Source organism: Anolis carolinensis, unplaced genomic scaffold (assembly GCF_035594765.1).
Source record: "Anolis carolinensis isolate JA03-04 unplaced genomic scaffold, rAnoCar3.1.pri scaffold_13, whole genome shotgun sequence".
Lineage (NCBI taxonomy): Eukaryota > Metazoa > Chordata > Lepidosauria > Squamata > Dactyloidae > Anolis > Anolis carolinensis.
The window spans coordinates 18,595,274-18,620,297 of NW_026943824.1; the positions used below are offsets into that span (position 1 = coordinate 18,595,274).

Genomic DNA, 25,024 nt, shown 5'->3' on the forward strand with positions numbered 1-25,024 from the left:
TAAAGAACAACAGGGGAATTCCAGACAGGAAACAATCAGGGCCAGCTAACACTTCCCAACCAAGGATTTCACCAGACAGGAAGCAGCCAGGTTTTGAAGCTGCTAGGCTATTCAATGCTAACCAAAGTGGCCAATGGCAACATTCACACTTGCCTCATGCAGACAAGAGTTCTTTCTCCCACACACTTCACAGGCTTCACCTCCAGCAGACCTCTGAGGGTACCTTCCATAGGTGTGGGCGAAACGTCAGGAGAGAGTGCTTCTGGAACAGGGCCAGACAGCGCAGAAAACTCACCGCAACCCAGTAATAATAAGCACGTCACGCATCTTAAATACTAGAACATTATTAAGCATAATTAGTACCAAAACCAATCCGGATTAAATCCATTCAGACATGGACTCCACCATGTCTGAAAAACGGCCCCGCCCTGTCATTCAAAGTGACGCGGGAATTTAAAAAAAAAACAAACCTCGCGAGATCTGCCGTCCAGCGCGAGCCTCGGTTCCCCACAAGCCCCCGCGCCCGGCCCTCGGCCTTCCTTTTTCCGCCATCTTGCTGCGCGGGTGAGTGGCGCTCCGTGGAGGCTCCCCCGGAGCATCCGCCTCGTATCGCGTCCATCCCGCGGCTTTGTCCCCATCTGGATGCGGGGATGGAAAGAGCGGGCTCTGCTCGTCCTCCGGCACCGGTTTGGGGGCTTGGGCGCCGCTCCGGAGCGTCCCGGGGCCCATGGGAAGGGAGGCCGGGGGGCCCAGGGAGGCTGCCTGGGAAAGAAAGGCTTCGGCTGAGGAGAAGGCCGCGAGGCCTGGGTTGCCATTCAAAGCCTTTCCCGGAGTTTCTCTCACAGAGAGACCATTGGCTTCTGTGGTTTGCATCCTGTTGCTTCTTACGTGTGTGTGGGCAGTCAAGACCGATGCAGGTTTTGTAGATGTGACCTTTAGTTCAGTTTAGGTGTATACATAGTGTGTGTGTGTGTGTGTGTTTTGAATAGCATTGGGAAAAGTTACACTCCTGTGGTGTTTCCTTTGTTGTCTGTGCCTCTGCCATAGGCTTGTGGAGTTGGAAGAGTCCACGTGGGTCATGTAGTCTAACCCCAGTCCGCTAGGAAGATAGAATTGCAGTCATACTATTATATCTTCTTATATGTGCCATATATGTGTGTGTGTGTGTGTATAATATATATATATATACTAGCTGTGCCCGGCCACGCGTTGCTGTGGCAAAGTGGTGGTGGTATCGGTTAAAACTTGTTGTGGAATTTTTATTTGACGTTATTTGTATTTTTTTTAATTAATTTTATTGTCACTTATCTTTTTTATTTATTATATTTTATTATTTTGTTGTATTATTTTTAGTCATTTTGGTATAGTATTTTATTGTATTAATTATTTTAGTGTTTTTTATAATTTTTTATTGTATTATTTGTATTTATTTTTTATCATTATTTTATTAACACTGGGCTGAGTGGGTTGCTAGGAGACCAAGTGGGCGGAGCTTAGCCTTCTAACTGGCAGCAATTGGATAAAAACAATTATTCCTCTCCCTCTAATTAGGAATTTATTTTTCTTTTCTTTTTGTTGTATCAACCTAGAGGCATGGATGAGGGGTTGTGATGTCAATTTTCGAGGTTGTGGGGTGTTTACTTTTGTTGTTTTGTCCGCTGCCGTGATGCCATCACTCTTTTATATATATAGATACTAGCTTTGCCCGACCACGCGTTGCTGTGGCTTATGGGAATCCTTTGTTGGCCAGGTGGAATAGCACTGAATAGCCTTGCAGCCTCAAAGCCTGGAGTAGCTGGAGTAACACCCTCAATCAAAGAGCAGCATTGAAACCTGGCTACTTCCTCAGTAGGGGAATCCTTGTTTGGCCAATTGAACTGTACTGAATAGTCTTGCAGCTTCAAAGCCTGACCGCTTTCTACATAGGGCATCCTTGCTAGGCCAGGTTGAATGGGACGGAGTAGCCTTGTGGCTTCAGAGCTTGGGAGTTTTCTATCTAGGGGAAATCTTGGTTGGCCAGGTTGAATAGCACTGAATAGCCTTGAAGTGGGCGGAGCTTAGCCTTCTAACTGGCAGCAATTGGATAAAAACAATTATTCCTTTCCCTCTAATTAGGACTTTATTTTTCTTTTCTTTTTGTTGTATGAATGTAGAGGCATGAATGAGGGGTTGTGCTGCCAAGTTTAGTGTTTTTTGGGATGTGTAGTTTTGTTGTTTTGTCCTAGGCCGAAATTTCATTACCCTTTTATATATATAGATATATATATATAGAGAGAGAGAGAGTTTGTGTTTTGGATAGCATTGGTGTCTGTGCCTCTGCCATAGGCTTGTGGAGTTGGAAGAGTCCACGTGGGTCATGTAGTCTTACCCCAATCTGCTAGGAAGATAGAATTGCAGTCATACTATTATATCTTCTTATTGTTAGACATTGTTTAAGTGTAAACCAGCCGTGTGTGTGTGTGTGTATATATATATCTAGCTGTGCCCAGTCACGCGTTGCTGTGACGTATGGGAATTCTTTGTTAGGTAGGTGGAATAACAGTGAATAGCACATTGCCTGTTGTGGTTTTTGGCCTTTTTTTGGTGTTGTGATTGTGTTTTTTGTGTGATTGTGTTGTATCTTACTGGAGGCAGGGATGATGGATTGTGTTGGCAATTTTAGAGTTTGGGGGGTGTTGGGTTTTGTTGTTTTGTGAGTCGCCGTGGTGCCAAAAGCCTTTTATATATAGAGATATATATATATATAGAGAGAGAGAGAGTTTGTGTTTTGGATAGCATTGGTGTCTGTGCCTCTGCCATAGGCCCGTGGAGTTGGAAGAGACCACATGGGTCATCTAGTCTAATAATAATAATAATAATAAACAACTTCATTTGTATTCCGTCCTATCTCCCCAAAGGGAGTCATTCTGCTAGTCTAACCCCAATCTGCTAGGAAGATAGAATTACTGGCATATTATTATCTGTTGTTATTATGTAGGGACATTATTTAAGTGTAAATCAGCCATATACTGTATATAACAATACAGGTTCTGTAGATGTCGTCTTTAGTTCAGTTTAGGTGTATACATAGTGTGTGTGTGTTTTGGATAACATTGGGAAAAGTTACACCCCTGTGGTGTTTCCTTTGTTGTCTGTGCCTCTGCCATAGGCTCGTGTAGTTGGAAGAGACCACTTGGGTCATCTAGTCCAACCCCAGTCTGCTAGGAAGATAGAATTGCAGTCATATTATGATCTGTTATTATTATTATTATTATTAGAAATTGTTTAAGTGTAAACCAGCCATATATATATTTAGAGAGATCTAGTGTGTTTTGGATAGCATTTGAAAGGGTTATACCCCTGTGGTGTTTCCTTTGCTGTCTGTGCCATAGGCCCGTGGAGTGGAAGAGTCCACTTGGGTCATCTAGTCCAACCCCAATCTGCTAGGAAGATAGAATTGCTGTGATATTATTATCTCTTACTATTGTTAGACATTGTTTAAGTGTAAACCTGCCTTGTGTATGTGTGCATATATATATATATATAGAGAGAGAGAGAGAGAGAGAGAGTGTTTTAGATAGCATTGGGAAAAGTTACACCCCTGTGGTGTTTCCTTCGTTGTCTGTGCCTCTGCCAAAGGCCCGTGGAATTGGAAGAGTCCTCATGGGTCATCTAGACTAACCCAAATCTGCTAGGAAGATAGAATTGCATTCGTACTATTGTCTCTTATTATTATTAGACATTGTTTAAGTGTAAACCAGCCATATGTATGTGTGTATATATATAGAGAGAGAGAAAGTGAGTGTATGTGTTTAATCAATGTACGCATGAACTCTTTATGTGTTAACATTGTGTTTTTAATATATAAAGCTTGTTGCAGACGTTCAACCTCTATATGACAATCACAGTTAAATAAGAATGGTTTATAACTCCTTATTTGAAACAATTATAAAAATGTAGCAACTTAATTTTGTCTCAAAAGCCCACAAGTAATCAAATTTGCATTTCATAGTGATCATACTCCAGTAACACGATATATACTCCTTTAAAGCTCTTACTAATTATTTACAAGCAATAATCCACAAATAGCTTAAGTTCAAAAGTTGAATGTTGGTGATTTTTTTTTTATTACATACTATTTTATGCTGCTTCCAGTGGCATGGAGATCTCGGATACACATGAAGCACTCTGCTTCTCAGTTAAACATTTATCTTTTCCCCACACAGGCATCATGGTGCGCATGAATGTTTTGGCAGATGCTCTTAAGAGTATCAATAATGCAGAAAAGCGTGGAAAGCGTCAAGTTCTCATAAGACCGTGTTCTAAAGTAATTGTCCGGTTCTTAACTGTGATGATGAAGCATGGTAAGTCCCCAGAACAAATAAGAATGCTTGTGTATGATAGGCTGGAAAAGATGTGGATGTTGTGATAATGTGTTATGTTGTGCCCTGCCTCTTGTGCCCTGGAGAAACAAAGCAGGGTATAAATAAATAAATGGTATTATCTTGATCTAGATTCTTGGCCAGGAGAAAATATTAGACAACAGAACATTCAAAATTATATTTAGAAGTGAGTTCAAAGTAATCTGGAATACTCCAGAAGAAACCTTGCATATGTCTTAGGTTGTAGTTGATTTTTCTTTCTCAAAAGAGTGGCCAGGTATTTGGGAGGAGTAATCTCTCTTGGTCAACAGATTCACCCTTTTAGATCAGCAGTGTAGATAGTATTTTTATTAATGTCACTTCCACCTCATCCTTCCTCCAAGGGATTTAGATAAGGACCTGTGGTGTTGAGAGTTTGACAAGATACATGTCACAGTAGAGATCTGAACCCCATTATTAGCAATTTCAATTCAGTATTATCTGCTGGTTCTTCCAAAATGAAAAGTCTTGATTCTATGATTTTAACATGCAGGACTCTGTGAAATTGCCAGGCATTCGTCATGGGAAAATTGATCTCTAGTTATATGTCATATATCATGATGTTTTGGTTCCCAGGTATATGGTTGTGTTTGAACAGTGGAGAGGTTTGCATACGCTTAATGTTGCTCTTTAAATTGCAGGTTACATAGGCGAATTTGAGATCATTGATGACCACAGAGCTGGAAAGATTGTTGTTAATCTCACGGGCAGACTCAACAAGGTAGGATCTGACTTGTTTTTAAAGTGCAATACTCTTCTATTGGGAGATAGAATTGTGAGATATTTAAATCAGGAGTATGAAAAATATAGGCAGTGGATTACATTTGCAGCCCCAGGGCCCTCCACCTCTATACCTGAAATTGCTCACGCATTTTAGGACTGTGCGTGACTTAAAAAGCCCATAGAAATATGGGAAATTGTTCCTTTTTCAGCAAACAGCCATTGAAGCATGCTGATGGGTGTGTAGGTGCCTGATAAATATGTCAGAGGTCCAGTGCCATACACAAAAAATAAAATATGTGTACTGCATCCTTGAAGCTAAGCTAGGCATTTTGTACATTGACATTTTGAGGTATCTTTATTTCTAAACAAAACTGCTCTGTGAAGAATCTGGAACAAACTTGTGTAGCAATCAATTCTAATTGTAGCAATCAATTTGAATTGATGGCTACAATTAGAAACAAATGTATTTTTTCTTATTGAAGTTCTCTGCCTCTTGGCTGCAAGATGTGCCAATTTGTTGTATTATCTTCAAAGGAAGTAACAGGTTAGTTGCTTCAACAGACAAAACAGGAGCCCCCGGTGGCGCAGTGGATTAAACCCTTGTGCTGGCAGGACTTGAAGGTTGGGTTGCTGACCTGAAGGTTGCCGGTTCGAATCTAACCCAGGGAGAGCATGGCTGAGCTCCCTCTGTCAGCTCCAGCTCCATGCAGGGATATGAGAGAAGCCTTCCACAAGGATGGTAAAACATCAAAACATCCGGGCAATTCCCCCTGCGCAATGTCCTTGCAGACGGCCAATTATCTCACTCCAGAAGCAACTCCGGTTGCTCCTGACACGAAGGAAAAAAAATGTAGTGGAAAACAAAAATGTCTCTTTATGCATATTTTTTTTTAAAGTAATGAACCTAAAATATGGTTTAATATGATTATGGTTGTTCAAAGAATATTTTTGTGAGATAAAAATTGAAATAATAAATTTAGAGTATCTCGTAGGAACTTCCAATTTTTATTTTTGCTTAACCTGAGCTATTCTCGGTCCTTGGATGGGTACTGCCAACAAGTTCGGGGTTTTGTACTTTAAAGGAAGGAACTGGCAATATCACCTTTGAGTATTCCCTGAGATAACCTTATGAAATCCATAGGGCATGCCAGGCAACTTGGAAGCACTTAACACACACAATCTAATAATAATAGTAATCATAATAATAATCCAAAAATACATCACACAGTCCTAAATGCTTGGGAAGTGTTCGACTTGTGATTTTGTGATACGAAATCCAGCATGTCTATCTTGTTTGCTGTGTCAGACTATGTTGTTGTATCAATAATAATAATGTATTTCTTATAACCTGCCTCCATCTCCCTAAAGGGACTCGTGGCGGCTTACATGGGAACAAAGCCCTAAGAACCACAGTTTGACATACAGTTAAAACACAACACAAATTATAGGGTTAAAATGCATAACAAAATAATTATTTTAAACATCTTAACATGAACACACAACATATTAATTTAACAGAGTGCATGTCTAATAAACTTAGTTGGGGATTTTTGAGAGGCTTGGAAATGTTCCACATGTGATGAGAAGGTGTGTATTGTCACAAAGCTGTTATTGCACTTTATCTATTTACAAATTTGTTACTCATAATGTGCACCTTGCTTATCCACTATTGCAACCTCATTGTTTTTAATTTGATGTTTTAATTCTGTGTTGTGTTTTTTTGCCTATTGTGTATATTTTATTATTGGTTTCTGTTGTTGTCCTTTGATGTTTCATATTTTATCATTGCTTGTATTTTGAATTTGCTGTAAGCTGACCCGAGTCCCCTTCAGGGGAGATGGAGGCGGGATATAAATTATTATTATTATTGTTGTTGTTATTGTTCAGTATTCAGTATTGGAATCTGTCGTTAGCTGTTGTTACCCAGGCACTTGCCCCAATGACAAGGCCTATTGCAGATTTGGCTGCCATTGAAAGGGCAGAATGTCATAGCCACTGCATTCCGTATTGTTTGGTGACAGTCGTAATTTAGTTGGATCTCATTTGGCGAACAATAGTACAGTTCAGTGTGCATTGATAAGCTTAGTTTTTTAAAAAATTGCCAGGCATGTGCTGAACTCACTGCTGAGATTTACTGATTTAAGATGAGGGATAATTTGAAGCCAAGCTTACTATGGGGTGCCTCCTTAGGCAAAGCAAGAAGGGCCTTTCACTTTTTATTTAAAATAAATAACCCATTTGGAATAGGATGCTCTGCCTTGTTAAAATGGAAATGGCTCATTCTGGGGTCGCTGTTTTTGCTGGAAATATGGGCTCCCATACTGATTTGACCCAGCCCTGCCTGGCTACAGTAAGACAACTGCCCCACATATCTTCTCACCACTTCTTTGATTATTATTATTTTATTATGACACAGCAAACAAGATAGATATGCTGGATTTCGTATCACAAAATCACAAGTCGAACACTTCCCAAGTGTCTAGGACTGTGTGATGTATTTTCGGATGATGCTACAGATCCCAGTAGGGTGGCCTTTTGCAGTTGGCAGATTGTGATTTTGTCAATGTCTATTGTTTCCAAATGCCGGCTGAGATCTTTTGGCACGGCACCCAGTGTGCCCATCACCACCGGGACCACCTGCACTGGTTTCTGCCAGAGTCTTTGCAGTTCAATCTTGAGGTCCTGAGTTTTTCCTGTTGTTTTACGTCAATGCAACTGTCACCTGGGATGTCGACATCAATGATCCAAACCTTATTAATTATTATATTATTAATAATTATTAATAATTAATATTTATAATAATTAATATTTATAATTATTAATAATTTATTATTATTATTATTATTTTGCAAAATTGTATTGAACTTACAACAAATACTTCTTATGCTCGGGTAGTTTCCTTTTGGTGACATGACTAAATACAACAGCATTCCTCAACCTTATCCAGAGATTTTGATGTCACACCGAGGTTACATAAATAATTGGAGGGGAGAAAATTAAAGTTTACCTCTTCTCTTGCCTGGTTTGACAGTGTGGTGTGATCAGCCCCAGATTCGATGTCCAGCTGAAGGATTTGGAAAAGTGGCAGAACAACCTGCTACCGTCACGTCAGTTCGGGTAAGTGTCAACAGAACTGAATGGTAGTTTAAGCTTATGGTAGCTAAGTTTGCAAATTTATTTATTCTACCAAATTAATATACCATAAGACAGTGTGGTCCAACCTGCCTGCGGCCCACCAATTCATTTTTCTTACTGGAAAAATATTTTAATTATTTGGGGGGAAATCCTTTACCCTTCTTACTGCTTTAAGGTTTTAAGAAACATTTTCTTTCTGGAATGTCTCTGGTCCTCACATTCCTATACTAAAGTTTGATTGGCCCTTGGGTAACTAAAGATTGGACCACTCTGCCATATGAAATATCTGTTCAACTGATAATATTAATTCTGTGTAAAAATACTAAACAGCCACTCTCCAAAACAATGGTTAAAAACACGTTGCTGGGCGATTGAACAGGAAAAGTCCCTTGCTAAAAACTTTAGAACAGAAAAATGGTACAGTAGATTCTCACTTATCCAACACTCGCTTATCCAATGTTCTGGATTATCCAACGCATTTTTGTAGTCAATGTTTTCAATATATTGGGTTAATTGTGCTTTTGCTTTGTTATTGATATTTGTTTGTTGTATCGGGCAAGGCCCCATGTAAGCCGCCCCGAGTCCCTTCGGGGAGATGGGGCGGGGTATAAAAATAAAGGTATTATTATTATTATTATTGTATCATGATATTTTGGTGCTAAAGTCGTAAATACAGTAATTGGAACATAACATTACTGTGTATTGAACTACTTTTTCTGTCAAATTTGTTGTATAACATGTTTTGGTGCTTAATTTGTAAAATCATAACCTAATTTGATGTTTAATAGGCTTTTCCTTAATCCCTCCTTATTATCCAACATATTTGCTTATCCAACATTCTGCCGGCCCGTTTATGTTGGATAAGTGAGACTCTACTGTATTAAAACTAATCTAATGTAAATCTGTCACAATAGATACAAAATGAACGTGAGCACTTGACTGGTTAACTTTTAAACATTTTGCTATTGAGTCCTATAGAATTGATCTCATAGTTATTTCTACTCAAGTCACCTGTGTGTTTAGTTTTTAGCCTAGTATAATTTCTTCGCATGCGTTTCCTGTTCGGACAAAGCTAAATTCCTCTTTCTGACTGGACAGATAGGATCTCTGATTGAAGTTGCCCCTGACAAATTGTTTTCCTTCCCTTTCAATAGATTCATTGTGCTGACAACTTCAGCTGGCATCATGGACCACGAGGAAGCTAGGCGAAAACACACAGGAGGGAAAATCCTGGGATTCTTTTTCTAAACTTGTAAAAAAAAAGGCATACTAATAAATGGTTCAGATGGACTCTGCAGCCAGTGTCTTAAAAGTTAGCCTTTGTTTGCTGATGTGTTTCAGATTCTTGCGTATTTTCCTAGAGCAGTGATGGCCAACCTATGACACACGTGTCAGCAGTGACACGCCTAGCCATTTTTGCTGACACGCTGCCGCATGCAGATTGATTGGATGACTATGTCTTTTGTGGCCAAATTCGGTGTGATTTGGTCCCGTGGTTTTGTTGTTTACTCCATGGGAATTATGCACATTACATTATCATTATGTCATTCTATTATTATTGTAGTATATTATCATATTATTACTATATTATTATTATTCATTATTCATGACTACATTGAAACTAAAATAGAGAGAAATCAGTGTGGAAACTGCAAGAGGTACCATAGGTTGTTGTACATGGAAATAATGGTAGTAAATAGTTTTTTGATTTATTAAATACAGTTATATATTACAATTATACATTTTTGTTATCTAAACTATACATATTGAGAAATTATGGTTTTTTTCTCAAAGTGACACACCACCCAAGTCATGCTAGGTTTTTTTTTGGGGGGGGGGGGGGTTTGGTGAATTTTGACACACCAAGCGCAAAAGGTTGCCCATCATTGTCCTAGAGTTTGTCATCCTGGCCAGGTTACGGCAGAGCGCATAAGTAATCCATATGGGTATCTGGACAGGTTTGTCTGCTGGCATATTGGGTTGAATGTGTGTGTGTTGGGAGGGCAGAAACAAACCTTGGGACTGGGACAGCCATGCATTAGTCTTAAATATCCTGCTTATGTCTGCTAGGAAGCACAAGGAGAAAATGCTGTTTTGGCAAGGAGGAAATTTGAACGAAGAAATAACTCTTATTGCACCTCCAATGTTCAATCTACCCCAGATCTTGGAAATGTGTAGAGCAGTGGTTCCTCAACCTGTGGGTCCCCAGATGTTTTGGCCTTCCAACTCCCAGAAATCCTATCAGCGGGGTTTTTTTTCCTTCTTGTCAGGAGCAGCTTGAGAAACTGCAAGTTGCTTCTGGTGTGAGAGAATTGGCAGCCTGCAAGGACGTTGCACAGAGGACATTTCTCGGATGTTTTGATATTTTTACCATCCTTGTGGGAGGCTTCTCTCATGGAGCTGGAGCTGACAGAGGGAGCTCATCCGTGCACTCCCCGGGTTGGATTCGAACCTTGGCAGCCTTCCAAGTCACAAGGCTTTAACCCACCACGCCACCGGGGGCTCCATCTATCAGCAGGTAAACGGGTTTCTGGGAGTTGTAAGCCAAAACAACATTTACAGTAGAGTCTCACTTATCCAACATTCGCTTATCCAACGTTCTGGATTATCCAACACATTTTTGTAGTCAATGTTTTCAATATATCGTGATATTTTGGTGCTAAATTCATAAATACAGTAATTACTACGTAGCATTACTGCATATTGAACTACTTTTTGTATCAAATTTGTTGTATAACATGATGTTTTGGTGCTTCATTTGTAAAATCACCTATTTTGATGTTTAATAGGCTTTTTCTTCAGCTCTCCTTATTATCCAACATATTCGCTTATCCAACATTCTGACGGCCCATTTATGTTGGATAAGTGAGACTCTACTGTATATGTAACTGGTGGACATCATTCTCCAATTAGCCATTTTTGCAGTCTCAAACTGCACAAATTACCTTTTAGAACTTTTTAGTCTTCGAAAGGACTTGGGACGGTTTCCAGCATGAACGAACAAAGATAAAAACAATATAAAACAGTAGTTAAAACAGTTCAATCTATAATGAGCACAGTTACAGTGCCAATCAATATGAAGGAGTCCAATACATTAATCAGAGCTGCGAGGTAGACATAATCAATTAAAAGATAGGTAAAGACTTGTATTTTAGTGTATCACTAGCTGTGCCCGGCCATGCGTTGCTGTGGCAAAGTGGTGGTGGTATTGGTTAAAAATTGTTTTGTAATTTTTATTTGACGTCATTTGTATTTTTTAATAAATTTTATTGTAAGTTATCTTTTTATTATATTTTATTATTTTCTTGTATTATTTTTAGTTATTTTCTGTTATAGTATTTTATTGTATTAATCTTTTAGTGTTTTTAATTACTTTTTAGTGTTTTTTTATTATTTTTTAATTGGGTTGCTAGGAGACCAAGTTGGAGGAGCTTAGCCTTCTAACTGGCAGCAATTGGATAAAAGCAATTATTCCTCTCTCTCTAATTAAGACTTTATTTTTCTTTTCTTTTTGTTGTATCAACCTTGAGGCGTGGATGATGGGTTGTGTTGTCAAATTTTGAGGTTGGGGGGCCTGTAGTTTTGTTGTTTTGTGGGTTGCCGTGATGCCATCACTCTTTTATATATATAGATTGGACCTGGGGGTAGTGTGTAGACCAAGGTCAACATTTTGAACAGCCAACTAATCTTGCTCAAAGACCTCCCAGAACCACCAGATTTTCAGTTCCTTGCAGAAAGAGTGCAATGTAGGGGCTTGCCTGATCTCTTTGGGGAGGGAGTACTATATAATTTTAGCAATTTAACTGCAATATCCTATGAAATCCTGGTTTCAACAAGAATTGGCTAGTTGAATAGGCAATGGGAAATGGAATTTCTCAAGTCAACAAATTAAGAAGAATATTAATAGATACTGGAAAAAAATACATCAGATAACACAAAAAATACTTCAAATCAAGTTCCCATTAAAGCCGGAAATGTATTTATTAGGTATGACAAGTCAAAAATTGAAGGAAAATGAAGATAAAATGTTCTTCCTAATGAGCACGGCTGCAAGACTAGTTCTAGCCAAAGTTTGGAAACAAAAAAATATACCCACTACAGATGATTGGATTATAAAATTGCTGGACTTAATACAAATTGACATTTTAACACAGAAATTAAGTGATGGAAAAAAGAAGACGGACTGGACAGGCTTCAGAGACTATTCAAGAAAGTGGAAACACATTCATAATAAACTTATCTGACGCATGAAGATGAAAATTTCTTGAGCGTCAACTGGAACAGAAAAACGAACAAAAAACCAACTAAAACTCCTCAAGAGGACAATGGGAAGTTTTTATTTTTTATTTTTTTTAATTATTATTTTTTCTTTAAGGGGGGGAGTTATTCTTTCTCCCCCTTACTATATATATTTATTTATTTTTCTTATCTTTTTTCTTACTCTCTTTATCCTGTTTTTCTCCCCATGTCTCTACACCTACTTTCCCCTCCCCACCTCTTCGCACTAGCCCCACCAATTTTGTTTTCCTCGCTTTCGCTGTATCTACACTTATAAACCAATAAAAATTATTTTTAAAAAAACAACAAATTAATACAGTGGAAAGGTTTAGAACACATTAATCAGTATTTTATTAGCATGGCAGTAAAGCACTATTTGAAGAACTAAATGAAGACTAGAACTGAGCCTGGTTCAGCAGAGGGAGCTCTCGGTTTGTTTTTAAAAATTGAATGACGCCAATCCTCAGCCGCTCCTTGCAAGAACCAGGCTGCCACTTACTGCATTTGCTAAGGTCATCGGCTCCATGTGCACTGCCATATAATGCAGTCCAGTGCAGCTACACTGCATTCTGACATAATAATAATAATGATATGGCAGAATATGTAAAGCAAAGTGAAGAACCTGCTTTGATTGAAGTCAAAAATCAGAAACTCCTCAAAACACAACAGACAAAAAACCACTACAAGAAAACTGCACTACAAACTAGAGCTGACAGCTGGCACAACAAAACACTGCATGGAAAGTTCCTTGACAAAATTGAAGGAAAAGCTGATAAGGAGAAGACCTGGCTCTGGTTCACGAACGGGACCCTGAAGAAGGAGACAGAAGGCCTGATCCTTGCAGCCCAGGAACAAGACATCAGAACAAAGGCAATTAATAATAATAATAATAATAATAATAATAATAATAATAGAAGACCTGGCTCTGGCTCACGAATGGGACCCTGAAGAAGGAGACAGAAGGCCTGATCCTTGCAGCCCAGGAGCAAGACATCAGGACAAAGGCCATTCAGGCCAAGATTGAAAAATCAGCTGATGACCCAAAATGCAGACTGTGCAAGGAAACCGACAAAACCATGGATCATATCCTCAGCTGCTGTAAGAAAATCGCACAGACAGACTACAAACAGAGGCACAACTATGTGGCCCAAATGATCCATTGGAACTTATGCCTCAAGTACCACCTCCCAGCAGCAAAGAACTGGTGGGATCACAAACCTGCAAAAGTATTGGAAAATGAACATGCAAAGATACTGCGGGACTTCCGAATCCAGACTGACAAAGGTCTGGAACACAACACACCAGACATCACAGTTGTGAAAAAGAACAAGGTTTGGATCATGGATGTTGCCATCCCAGGTGAAAAACAACAGGAAAAACTCAGCCGCTATCAGGACCTCAAGATTGAACTTCAAAGACTCTGGCAGAAACCAGTGCAGGTGGTCCCGGTGGTGATGGGCACACTGGGTGCCGTGCCAAAAGATCTCAGCCGGCATTTGGAAACAATAGACATTGACAAAATTACGATCTGCCAACTGCAAAAGGCCACCCTACTGGGATCTGCGCGCATCATCCGAAAATACATCACACAGTCCTAGACACTTGGGAAGTGTTCGACTTGTGGTTTTGTGATAAGAAATCCAGCATATCTGTCTTGTTTGTTGTGTCATAATAATAATAATAATAAATATTTATTTATATCTCCCTGAGAGGACTCGGAGCAGATTACAGAGTACATATATGGCAAACATTCAGTTCAGTTATACAACTGACAACAAAGCCAGACAGTACATAAACAGAGGCAAGGCTTCCCCCTTTTTTCACCTCCAGCATCTGGAGGCTGCGCTCAGCTCGGCCATGGGGAGGTGCTGTTCTGTTTTTCCATTTGAGCCTGTTGTCCATGGATCCCTTTCTGATCGAATTGCCAGCATGTCTTCAGGGGCATCTTTTTACCTCCCGGCCAAAGTGGTACCTATTTATCTACTCACTGTCTTTGAACTGCTAGGTAAGTAAAAGCTAGGGCTGATGGCGGGAACTCACCCCAATTCGTGACTTGAACTGACAACCTTCGGCTCAGTAAGATCTTCTGTAGCTGGCAGTTTAACCTACTGTGGTAGTCGTGGATTATATAGCAATACCAGCTTTGCCCGGCCACGCGTTGCTGTGGCTGATGGGAATCCTTTGTTGGCCAGGTGGAATAGCAGTGAATAGCCTTGCAGCCTCAAAGCCTGGCTTTTTTCTTCTTATGGGAATCCTTGCTTGTGGAAAGGAATGTAATGAAATAGGCTTGCTGCTTGGAAGCCTGGGTACTTGCGTTCCAGGGGAATGGTTTTTGGGCTGCTAGAATTGCATTGAATAGCCTCGCTGCTTCCAAGCCTGGCTGCTTGCTACCTAGCGGAATCTTTGGTTGATAAGCTTCAATAGTACAGAGTAGTATCGCTGCTTCAAAGCCTGGCGGCCTTCTACCAAGGTTAATCCTTTGTTGGTCTGGTTGAATTGCACTGAATAGTCTTGCAGCTTAAAAGCCTGGCCACTTTCTACATCGGGCATCGTTGCTAGGCCAGGTTGGATGGGACGAAGTAGCCTCATGGCTTCAAAGCCTGGGGGTTTTCTATCTAGGGGAAATCTTGGTTGGTCAAGATAAACAGCAATGAATAGCCTTTCTGCTTGCAAGCCTGGCTGCTTTCTACTTTGCGGAATCCTTGGTTGGCCAGTTTGAATAGCAATTAATAGTCTCAGTGCGGCAGGCTAATCAAGGTGCAATTAGCCACCTTGATTAGCATTTAACGGCCTTGCTGCTTCAAAGCCTGGCTGTTTCCTGCCTGGGGGGGGATCCTTTGTTGGGAGGTGTTAGCTGGCCCTGATTGTTTCCTTTCTGGAATTCCCAATTCCCCTGCTTTCAGAGTGTTGCTCTTTATTTTACTGTCCTGGTTTTAGAGATTATATTGTTCTGTATTATTATAATACCACAATAATTATTACATATTATATTTATAATCTCATATTATCTGCTTAGAACTGTTTTATATGAGGCCCCTTTTGCACAGCTGTATAAAATCCACACTGAATTGGATTATATGGCAACTTTGATGTCCAGATACTCACAGTACTTGCTTTAGTGTTTCTATGTGTGTGTGTGTGATGACTCATGGGCCTTGTAGTCCTGTTCCTAGTACTATTGTGGCAGACGAAGAGGAAAACATGGGATTTCCGCCGTTTCAGCCAGAATCGGAGCCTCTCCACCTGGAGGATGTTTGTCCTCAAGAATGTAGCCAAACAGGCCTTGGGCAGAATTCCCCCCCATTTTCCCGTAGGGACAATTATAATAGAGATAGAGGAGCCAGGGAGGCTAATCGCCGGAGCCTGAGAATCGCTGCCAAACAACTAGCTGATTAGGTCTGCTTCCCTTGGGAAATTCTAAGGAGTCATGCATCTGGACATAGTTGGGTTTCACTTCTCGTTCTCTAGGGAAAATGTTCTGTTGGCGGGAAAACGAGACCCAATATAGGTGCTGGTCGCAAGGGGGACTTTGAGGAGTCAATTGTTCAGCTTGAGGAGAGAGATCGTGTGTGGACTTCGTAACCCCAGTTCCTTGTTTCCCGGATCAAGTTTCCAGCCTTGCCTTGTTTTCACGGACTTCCTTGGACTCTGTTCATGTTTCGTGTTTGCCTCGTTCCAAGTCTTTGATCTAGCCAAGAATCAAGTTATTTTCTAGCCTAGTTGTCAAGCTACATTGGACCTTAAAGACTCTGTCATTCCGCACACTATTGCTCGGCAAAGTGTGTGTTTCGGTCAAGTGGATTATAACTTTGGACTCTAATATCTTATATTGGACAATACTTTTCTGGACTATATTTGACCTCATCTGGAAGGTCTGCTTCTGAACTTTATTCTTCACTTGTTTTTATTGACTATATATATTTCTATAATAAAGATATTAGATAGATTCTGGCCTCTGTGTAAGGTTATTGGTGCTCTGCAGCCTGGGTCCTGACAGTGTGTTGGTTCAGCTCTGTTCTTAGCTGCACATTCAAGCTCACTATCTTGTGACAAAGAGACCGGGCCTGATGTGGAGCGAAGAGCAGTCCCCACTTTGGGTCATTTTTGACACGATGGATTTGGAAGCTCATCAGTCATCCACTGTCGTCTCGCATAGAAAAAGATCCATATGATGTGGTTTGGAAGTTCTTACCCATTTATTCAGGACAACCTTTATTGTATTGTCTGGGGAAGGGGAAGTTAGTTCTCTCCCTTCCAACAATTTACAAAACAAAGTTGGAAAGCATCTGTATCCAGTGGAGAGGAACAATAACAACATTTTCAGATTTGCTTGAATGGAGACAAATGTGACCGGCCACACAGGGAAAAGTTCCAAGAGTTTTTCAAAGGCGTAGTGACTTGTTTTGCATGATGTGCCCCACAATGTTGCCTCATCCAAGACGGAGAAAACGTTGTTACCTCACATAACCAGGAGCCGCTGCCTCAGAACCGTGCCAGTTCTCCCGTTCTGCATGTTCACATTGACTGCATTCTGCTAAATGTCACTCAAGAGCCTAATGGGGGTTCTGTGACTTCAAGAGGAATGAGCGATTAACTTAAAATCCAGCAAGAACATTTTGGACGGAAATAACCTGTTATCGGTGGTGGCGCAGAGGGCTAAACTGCTACGCTGCGAAACTTGCTGACTCCCAATTTGGGGAGTGGGGTGAGCTCCCATGGTTAGCTCCAGCTTTTGCCAAACTAGCAGCTCAAAAACATGCAAACGTGAGTAGAGCAATAGGTACCGCTTTGGCAGGAAGGTAACTGGGCTCCAGCCACATGACCTAGGAGGCGTCTACAGACAACGCCGGCTCTTTGGCTTAGAAATTGAGATGAATCAGGAAAAGTTATTCACATACCTTTGCGAAAAGTTAGAAATTGGACACAATACCGGATACAAAGGATTGGAGAATTAAAATAATGGAAATAAAGGACGTGGACAAACTAACATTTTTATTAAAAGAAAACACAGGCAGTGGAGTAAAAAAATACTGATTGGTCAATTTTTGAAGATTACATATCGAATATAGTAAAGACTTGAGAGGGAAAGAAAATCCTTTTTTTTGGGATTTTTTTTGGTTTTTTAGAATTTATTAGCAACTAAACAGAAGGAAGAAGAAGGGAAGTCACAATTTTTTCCTCCCTTTGATCTTTTAAACTTTTCATACATATATTTCTTTTGCTTTTTTATCGTTCTTTTTCTTTTATCTTTTTTTCCCTACTTTTCTGAATTCACCTTGTTCCCCTACTTTTTATGTGAAGGCTTTTTATTCTTAATAATTTTTTTTCAATGTTTATTTATTTTAATTCATTCAAATATACATATATCGCAAGTGTTTGTTGCATACAGTGCAATACTTTCATCTATTAAGTCTTTTATAATCATTTCTCAGACAATATATTTTTAATAAGGGGCCACAGTCTTCTATTTGAATAGTACAGTAGAGTCTCACTTATCCAAGCTTCGCTTATCCAAGTTTCTGGATTATCCAAGCCATTTTTGTAGTCTATGTTTTCAACATATCATGATAAATTCGTAAATACAGTAATTACAACATAACATTACTGTGTATTGAACTGCTTTTTCCGTCAAATGTGTTGTATAACATGATGTTTTGGTGCTTAATTTGTAAAATCACAACCTAATTTGATGTTTAATAGGCTTTTCCTTAATCCCTCCTTATTATCCAAGATATTCGCTTATCCAAGCTTCTGCCAGCCCGTTTAGCTTGGATAAGTGAGACTCTACTGTACATATAAAAATATTATATATTCCAAATTAATATCCATTTTCTCCTTGCCTTCAGTCTATTAGCTTCCGCTATGTACATTTTAAAATTAATTTTACATTGAGATATTGGATCATATTGGATATTGCCATTCATTAACAAAGTTCTCTAAAGGTTCTCCTCTTAAGTGTACAGTTATTTTGTCCATTATCAGCAACTCTGTAATACAGTAGAGTCTCACTTATCCAACATAAACGGGCCGGCAGAACGTTGGATAAGCGAATATGTTGGATAATTAGGAATTAAGGATAACCCTATTAAACATCAAATTAAGTTATGATTTTACAAATTAAGCACCAAAACATCATGTTAGACAACAAATTTGTCAGAAAAAGTAGTTCAGTACACAGTAATGCTATATAGTAATTACTGTATTTATGAATTTAGCACCAAAATATCATGATATATTGAAAGCATTGACTACAAAAATGCGTTGGATAATCCAGAACGTTGGATAAGTGAGTGTTGGATAAGTGAGACTCTACTGTATATTGTTCTAGTTCTGCTAAGGGAGGTACCTCTGAAAAAAAAATTAAAAATAATTTTAAAAAATATTTTTTTTTAAAAAAAAGAACATGGGAAATAAACAAGATGAACTCGAACCCTTGGCACAACCAAAGAGCCCAAAAAAACTCACAACAACCCACTATTGTAAGAGATGCTTAAAAACAATATATAGGGTTAAATCGTTTAAAATTCATTTAAGAAATCAGCAAAACGAAACCGCACAAGACAGGTTTTTACGAATGGCCTGTATTGGCTTACTTAATGAGAAATGGAGCTAGTTTTAAAAAACGTGAGATAGAAAATAACCTCCAGTATATAATAAGAAGATTATGCTATACAGGAACCAGTGATGCATCTCTTAATAGGGGAACATTATGGATGGGAAAGTGAGAAGAGAAGCAAGCATTTAGGAGAGAGATTTCATTTCGGCGGAAGGAATACAAAGAGATCACTTAATGCCGTTTTAATCAAAAGGCGAGGATTCCCTTGAAGCAATACTTTTCCAATTCACTGGCTCGCGCCCTCCTAATACAGACTCCATTATCAATAGTATTGCGGAGATGAAACACTCGTCATGTTCTAATCTTTGAAAACTGTAGAGGATTGAATGGATATCTTTGCTTTTTGTCATCGTCTTCTATGGAGCCATTCAGTGCGTGGCTGCCCTGGTTCCTTAACAATGGAAATCCAATGCGTTATTTAATGGAAAACTGGTTTTTTCTTTTTAAAGGAACTGTTAAGTAGTTTCGGATGGCTGTAATGGGGACCCAAATCGGCCTTAATCACTGTTTCATAGAAAAGGGACTTTGGATCTTCTGAATCAACAATCTTTTCCTTTGTGAAGAATCTTCGCCTGGAGAATATGAGCCAAACCAGTATATACCAGTGGCTACAACAGAGAGGCCGTTCATAAGGAACATTCAAAGGCATGTTCTGTTGTATCAATAGCGTGCAAAACACAACCACTTTCACCCTTGATTCTATTTTCATTATTTTTATCTCACATCAGAGACTGTTGGGAATCTATTGAGTGCTGAGACTCAAAACACGAGGGTTGAATGAAAAGTAATGCCTCCACCTTCGTTACTTCAGTTTGAATGGGAATATTTTTTTGGGGCCGGGCTGTGGCGCAGCTGGCTAGTAACCAGCTGCAGTAAATCACTACTGACCGAAAGGTCATGAGTTTGAAGCCTGGGGCGGGTTAATAATAATAATAATAATAATAACTTTATTTTTATACCCCGCCCCATCTCCCCGAAGGGACTCGGGGCGGCTTACATGGGGCCTGGCCCGATAAAACAAACAAATAACAGTAACCAAGCAATAAGACAATTATCCCAGTAAAAAACATCAACATCAATAAAAACAATCATTAAAATCAACAAGCAGGATACAGTGTTAAAAACAGGAGACTAATTCGTAGATCCCAGGCAAAGTGCAGAGTGTTACGAAATGGGAAAAGGAAATTTCACAGTTGAATGGACAATAAAGTGCGGTATAAAATGGCAAGCCCCCGACCATTAAATAGCCCGGCTTGCTGTTGACCTATGCAGCCCCGAACGACAGTTGCATCTGTCAAGTAGGGAAATTTAGGTACGCTTTATGCGGGAGGCTAATTTAACTAATTTACAACATCATAAAACTGCCAGCAAAACACGAGGAAAGAAATGAGGAAGTACAGCCACTAGTGGACAGTGAAGCAACAGCTCCCCCTGTGGCCGGAATCGTGAAGCTGGGGAAAAAATGTTAAATGCCTCTGTGTCTGTCTATATATGTTGTTTGTCTGTTGGCATTGAATGTTTGCCACAGCCCGGGGCAGTGGCGCAGACGGGAGAGCAAGCCAGTGCAATTAACTGCAATGGATCACTGACCAGGAGGTCATAAGTTCGAGGCCCGCTCGGAGCTATGTTGTTGTTTGTCTTTGTCCTGTGTTAAAAAGGCATTGAATGTTTGCCTAATATGTGTAATGTGATCCGCCCTGAGTCCCCTTCGGGGTGAGAAAGAAGGGCGGAATATAAATACGGTAAATAAATAAATATTTTAATAAATCAAACACAGAAATAATCCTCAGAATGTGCTCTTTAACTACCACTATTCACTTTTCCACATCATCACCAGGCAATTGGATACATTTCTGTCAACAATGAACAACTTTTCTGAAGCCGTCACGGAAGAAGTCGACACTCTGTTTCCGCAACTGCCGTCTCACAGTTCTCTCAGCATCCGATAGCCAAGCAAAGCAATCATGTGACCCACACGTTCTTGTGAAATTATGCTTGAAATTTGAGGGATACGACGATCGTCCCGAATCAATCTGTCCACCTTTTGCTTGTGAATCTCGGTGGTTGCTGTCACAGGACGTCCAACTCTTTGTTTGTCACGCAAGTCAGATGTTCCCACCTCGACATCTTTAAACTTACTCGCACAACAACGAACCGTACTCACATTAACACAATCACCATAAACAGCTTGATTTCTCTGATGAATCTCCTTTGGGGTGACACCTTCTGCTCTCAAGAATTCAATGACTACACGTTGCTTAAGTTGCGTTGACTGACCATCTGCGCAGGGTTCCCTCCTTCGCACTTTAACAACACAACCGTCCAATGCTAAGGCTTCCCCATCTGCGCAGGGTTCCATACTTCGCACTTTAACAACACAACCGTCCAATGCTAAGGCTTCCCCATCTGCGCAGGGTTCCATACTTCGCACTTTAACAACACAACCGTCCAATGCTAAGGCTTCCCCATCTGCGCAGGGTTCCATACTTCGCACTTTAACAACACAACCGTCCAATGCTAAGGCTTCCCCATCTGCGCAGGGTTCCATACTTCGCACTTTAACAACACAACCGTCCAATGCTAAGGCTTCCCCATCTGCGCAGGGTTCCATACTTCGCACTTTAACAACACAACCGTCCAATGCTAAGGCTTCCCCATCTGCGCAGGGTTCCATACTTCGCACTTTAACAACACAACCGTCCAATGCTAAGGCTTCCCCATCTGCGCAGGGTTCCATACTTCGCACTTTAACAACACAACCGTCCAATGCTAAGGCTTCCCCATCTGCGCAGGGTTCCATACTTCGCACTTTAACAACACAACCGTCCAATGCTAAGGCTTCCCCGTCTGCGCAGGGTTCCCTCCTTCGCACTTTAACAACACAACCGTCCAATGCTAAGGCTTCCCCGTCTGCGCAGGGTTCCCTCCTTCGCACTTTAACAACACAACCGTCCAATGCTAAGGCTTCCCCATCTGCGCAGGGTTCCATACTTCGCCTTTTAACAACACAACTGTTCAATGCTAAGGCTTCCCCGTCTGCGCAGGGTTCCATACTTCGCCTTTTAACAACACAACTGTTCAATGCTAAGGCTTCCCCATCTGCGCAGGGTTCCATACTTCGCCCTTTAACAACACAACCGTTCAATGCTAAGGCTTCCCCGTCTGCGCAGGGTTCCATACTTCGCCTTTTAACAACACAACTGTTCAATGCTAAGGCTTCCCCGTCTGCGCAGGGTTCCATACTTCACACTTTAACAACACAACCGTTCAATGCTAAGGCTTCCCCGTCTGCGCAGGGTTCCATACTTTGTGCTTTAACAACACAACCGTTCAATGCTAAGGCTTCTCCGTCTGCGCAGGGTTCCATACTTCACACTTTAACAACACAACCGTTCAATGCTAAGGCTTCTCTGTCTGCGCAGGGTTCCATACTTCGCACGTTAACAACACAACCGTTCAATGCTAAGGCTTCTCCGTCTGCGCAGGGTTCCATACTTCGCCTTTTAACAACACAACTGTTCAATGCTAAGGCTTCTCCGTCTGCGCAGGGTTCCATACTTCACACTTTAACAACACAACCGTTCAATGCTAAGGCTTCCCCGTCTGCGCAGGGTTCCATACTTCGCCCTTTAACAACACAACCGTTCAATGCTAAGGCTTCCCCGTCTGCGCAGAGTTCCATACTTCTCACTTTAACAACACAACCGTTCAATGCTAAGGCTTCCCCGTCTGCGCAGGGTTCCATACTTCGCCCTTTAACAACACAACCGTTCAATGCTAAGGCTTCCCCGTCTGCGCAGAGTAACATACTTCGCACTTTAACAACACAACCGTTCAATGCTAAGGCTTCCCCGTCTGCGCAGGGTTCCATACTTCGCACTTTAACAACACAACCGTTCAATGCTAAGGCTTCCCCGTCTGCGCAGAGTTCCATACTTCGCACTTTAACAACACAACCGTTCAATGCTAAGGCTTCCCCGTCTGCGCAGGGTTCCATACTTCGCACTTTAACAACACAACCGTTCAATGCTAAGGCTTCCCCGTCTGCACAGGGTTCCATACTTCACACTTTAACAACACAACCGTCCAATGCTAAGGCTTCCCCGTCTGCACAGGGTTCCATACTTCACACTTTAACAACACAACCGTTCAATGCTAAGGCTTCCCCGTCTGCACAGGGTTCCATACTTCACACTTTAACAACACAACCGTCCAATGCTAAGGCTTCCCCGTCTGCACAGGGTTCCATACTTCACACTTTAACAACACAACCGTTCAATGCTAAGGCTTCCCCGTCTGCACAGGGTTCCATACTTCACACTTTAACAACACAACCGTCCAATGCTAAGGCTTCCCCGTCTGCACAGGGTTCCATACTTCACACTTTAACAACACAACCGTTCAATGCTAAGGCTTCCCCGTCTGCACAGGGTTCCATACTTCGCACTTTAACAACACAACCGTTCAATGCTAAGGCTTCCCCGTCTGCGCAGAGTTCCATACTTCGCACTTTAACAACACAACCGTTCAATGCTAAGGCTTCTCCGTCTGCGCAGGGTTCCATACTTCACACTTTAACAACACAACCGTTCAATGCTAAGGCTTCCCCGTCTGCGCAGAGTTCCATACTTCGCACTTTAACAACACAACCGTTCAATGCTAAGGCTTCCCCGTCTGCGCAGGGTTCCATACTTCGCACTTTAACAACACAACCGTTCAATGCTAAGGCTTCCCCGTCTGCGCAGAGTTCCATACTTCGCACTTTAACAACACAACCGTTCAATGCTAAGGCTTCCCCGTCTGCGCAGAGTTCCATACTTCGCACTTTAACAACACAACCGTTCAATGCTAAGGCTTTCCCATCTGCGCAGGGTTCCATACTTCGCTCTTTAACAACACAACCGTCCAATGCTAAGGCTTCCCCGTCTGCAAAGGGTTCCATACTTCGCTCTTTAACAACACAACCGTCCAATGCTAAGGCTTCCCTGTCTGCAAAGGGTTCCATACTTCGCTCTTTAACAACACAACCGTCCAATGCTAAGACTTCCCCGTCTGCAAAGGGTTCCATACTTCGCTCTTTAACAACACAACCGTCCAATGCTAAGGCTTTCCCATCTGCGCAGGGTTCCATACTTCGCTCTTTAACAACACAACCGTCCAATGCTAAGGCTTTCCCATCTGCGCAGGGTTCCATACTTGGCACTTTAACAACACAACCGTTCAATGCTAAGGCTTCCCCGTCTGCGCAGGGTTCCATACTTCGCTCTTTAACAACACAACCGTCCAATGCTAAGGCTTCCCCGTCTGCGCAGGGTTCCATACTTCGCTCTTTAACAACACAACCGTCCAATGCTAAGGCTTCCCCGTCTGCGCAGGGTTCCATACTTCGCACTTTAACAACACAACCGTTCAGTGCTAAGGCTTCTCCGTCTGCGCAGGGTTCCATACTTCGCACTTTAACAACACAACCGTTCAATGCTAAGGCTTCCCCGTCTGCGCAGGGTTCCATACTTCGCACTTTAACAACACAACCGTTCAATGCTAAGGCTTCCCCGTCTGCGCAGGGTTCCATACTTCGCACTTTAACAACACAACCGTCCAATGCTAAGGCTTCCCCGTCTGCGCAGGGTTCCATACTTCGCACTTTAACAACACAACCGTTCAATGCTAAGGCTTCCCCGTCTGCGCAGGGTTCCATACTTCGCACTTTAACAACACAACCGTCCAATGCTAAGGCTTCCCCGTCTGCGCAGGGTTCCATACTTCGCACTTTAACAACACAACCGTCCAATGCTAAGGCTTCCCCGTCTGCGCAGGGTTCCATACTTCGCACTTTAACAACACAACCGTTCAATGCTAAGGCTTCCCCGTC

The 25,024-nt window shown here is 41.2% G+C and overlaps 1 protein-coding gene across 1 annotated transcript; it reads left to right on the forward strand.

Annotated features, from left to right (window-relative positions):
• The first annotated feature begins 456 nt into the window (after window positions 1-456).
• On the forward strand, window positions 457-9,548 carry rps15a (ribosomal protein S15a). Its single transcript, XM_003228982.3, has 5 exons — window positions 457-564; window positions 4,206-4,343; window positions 5,042-5,121; window positions 8,155-8,240; window positions 9,413-9,548. The coding sequence occupies exons 2-5, from the start codon at window positions 4,211-4,213 to the stop codon at window positions 9,504-9,506; spliced, it is 393 nt and encodes a 130-aa protein (XP_003229030.1). The 5' UTR covers window positions 457-564; window positions 4,206-4,210; the 3' UTR covers window positions 9,507-9,548.
• The last annotated feature ends 15,476 nt before the right edge of the window (window positions 9,549-25,024 follow it).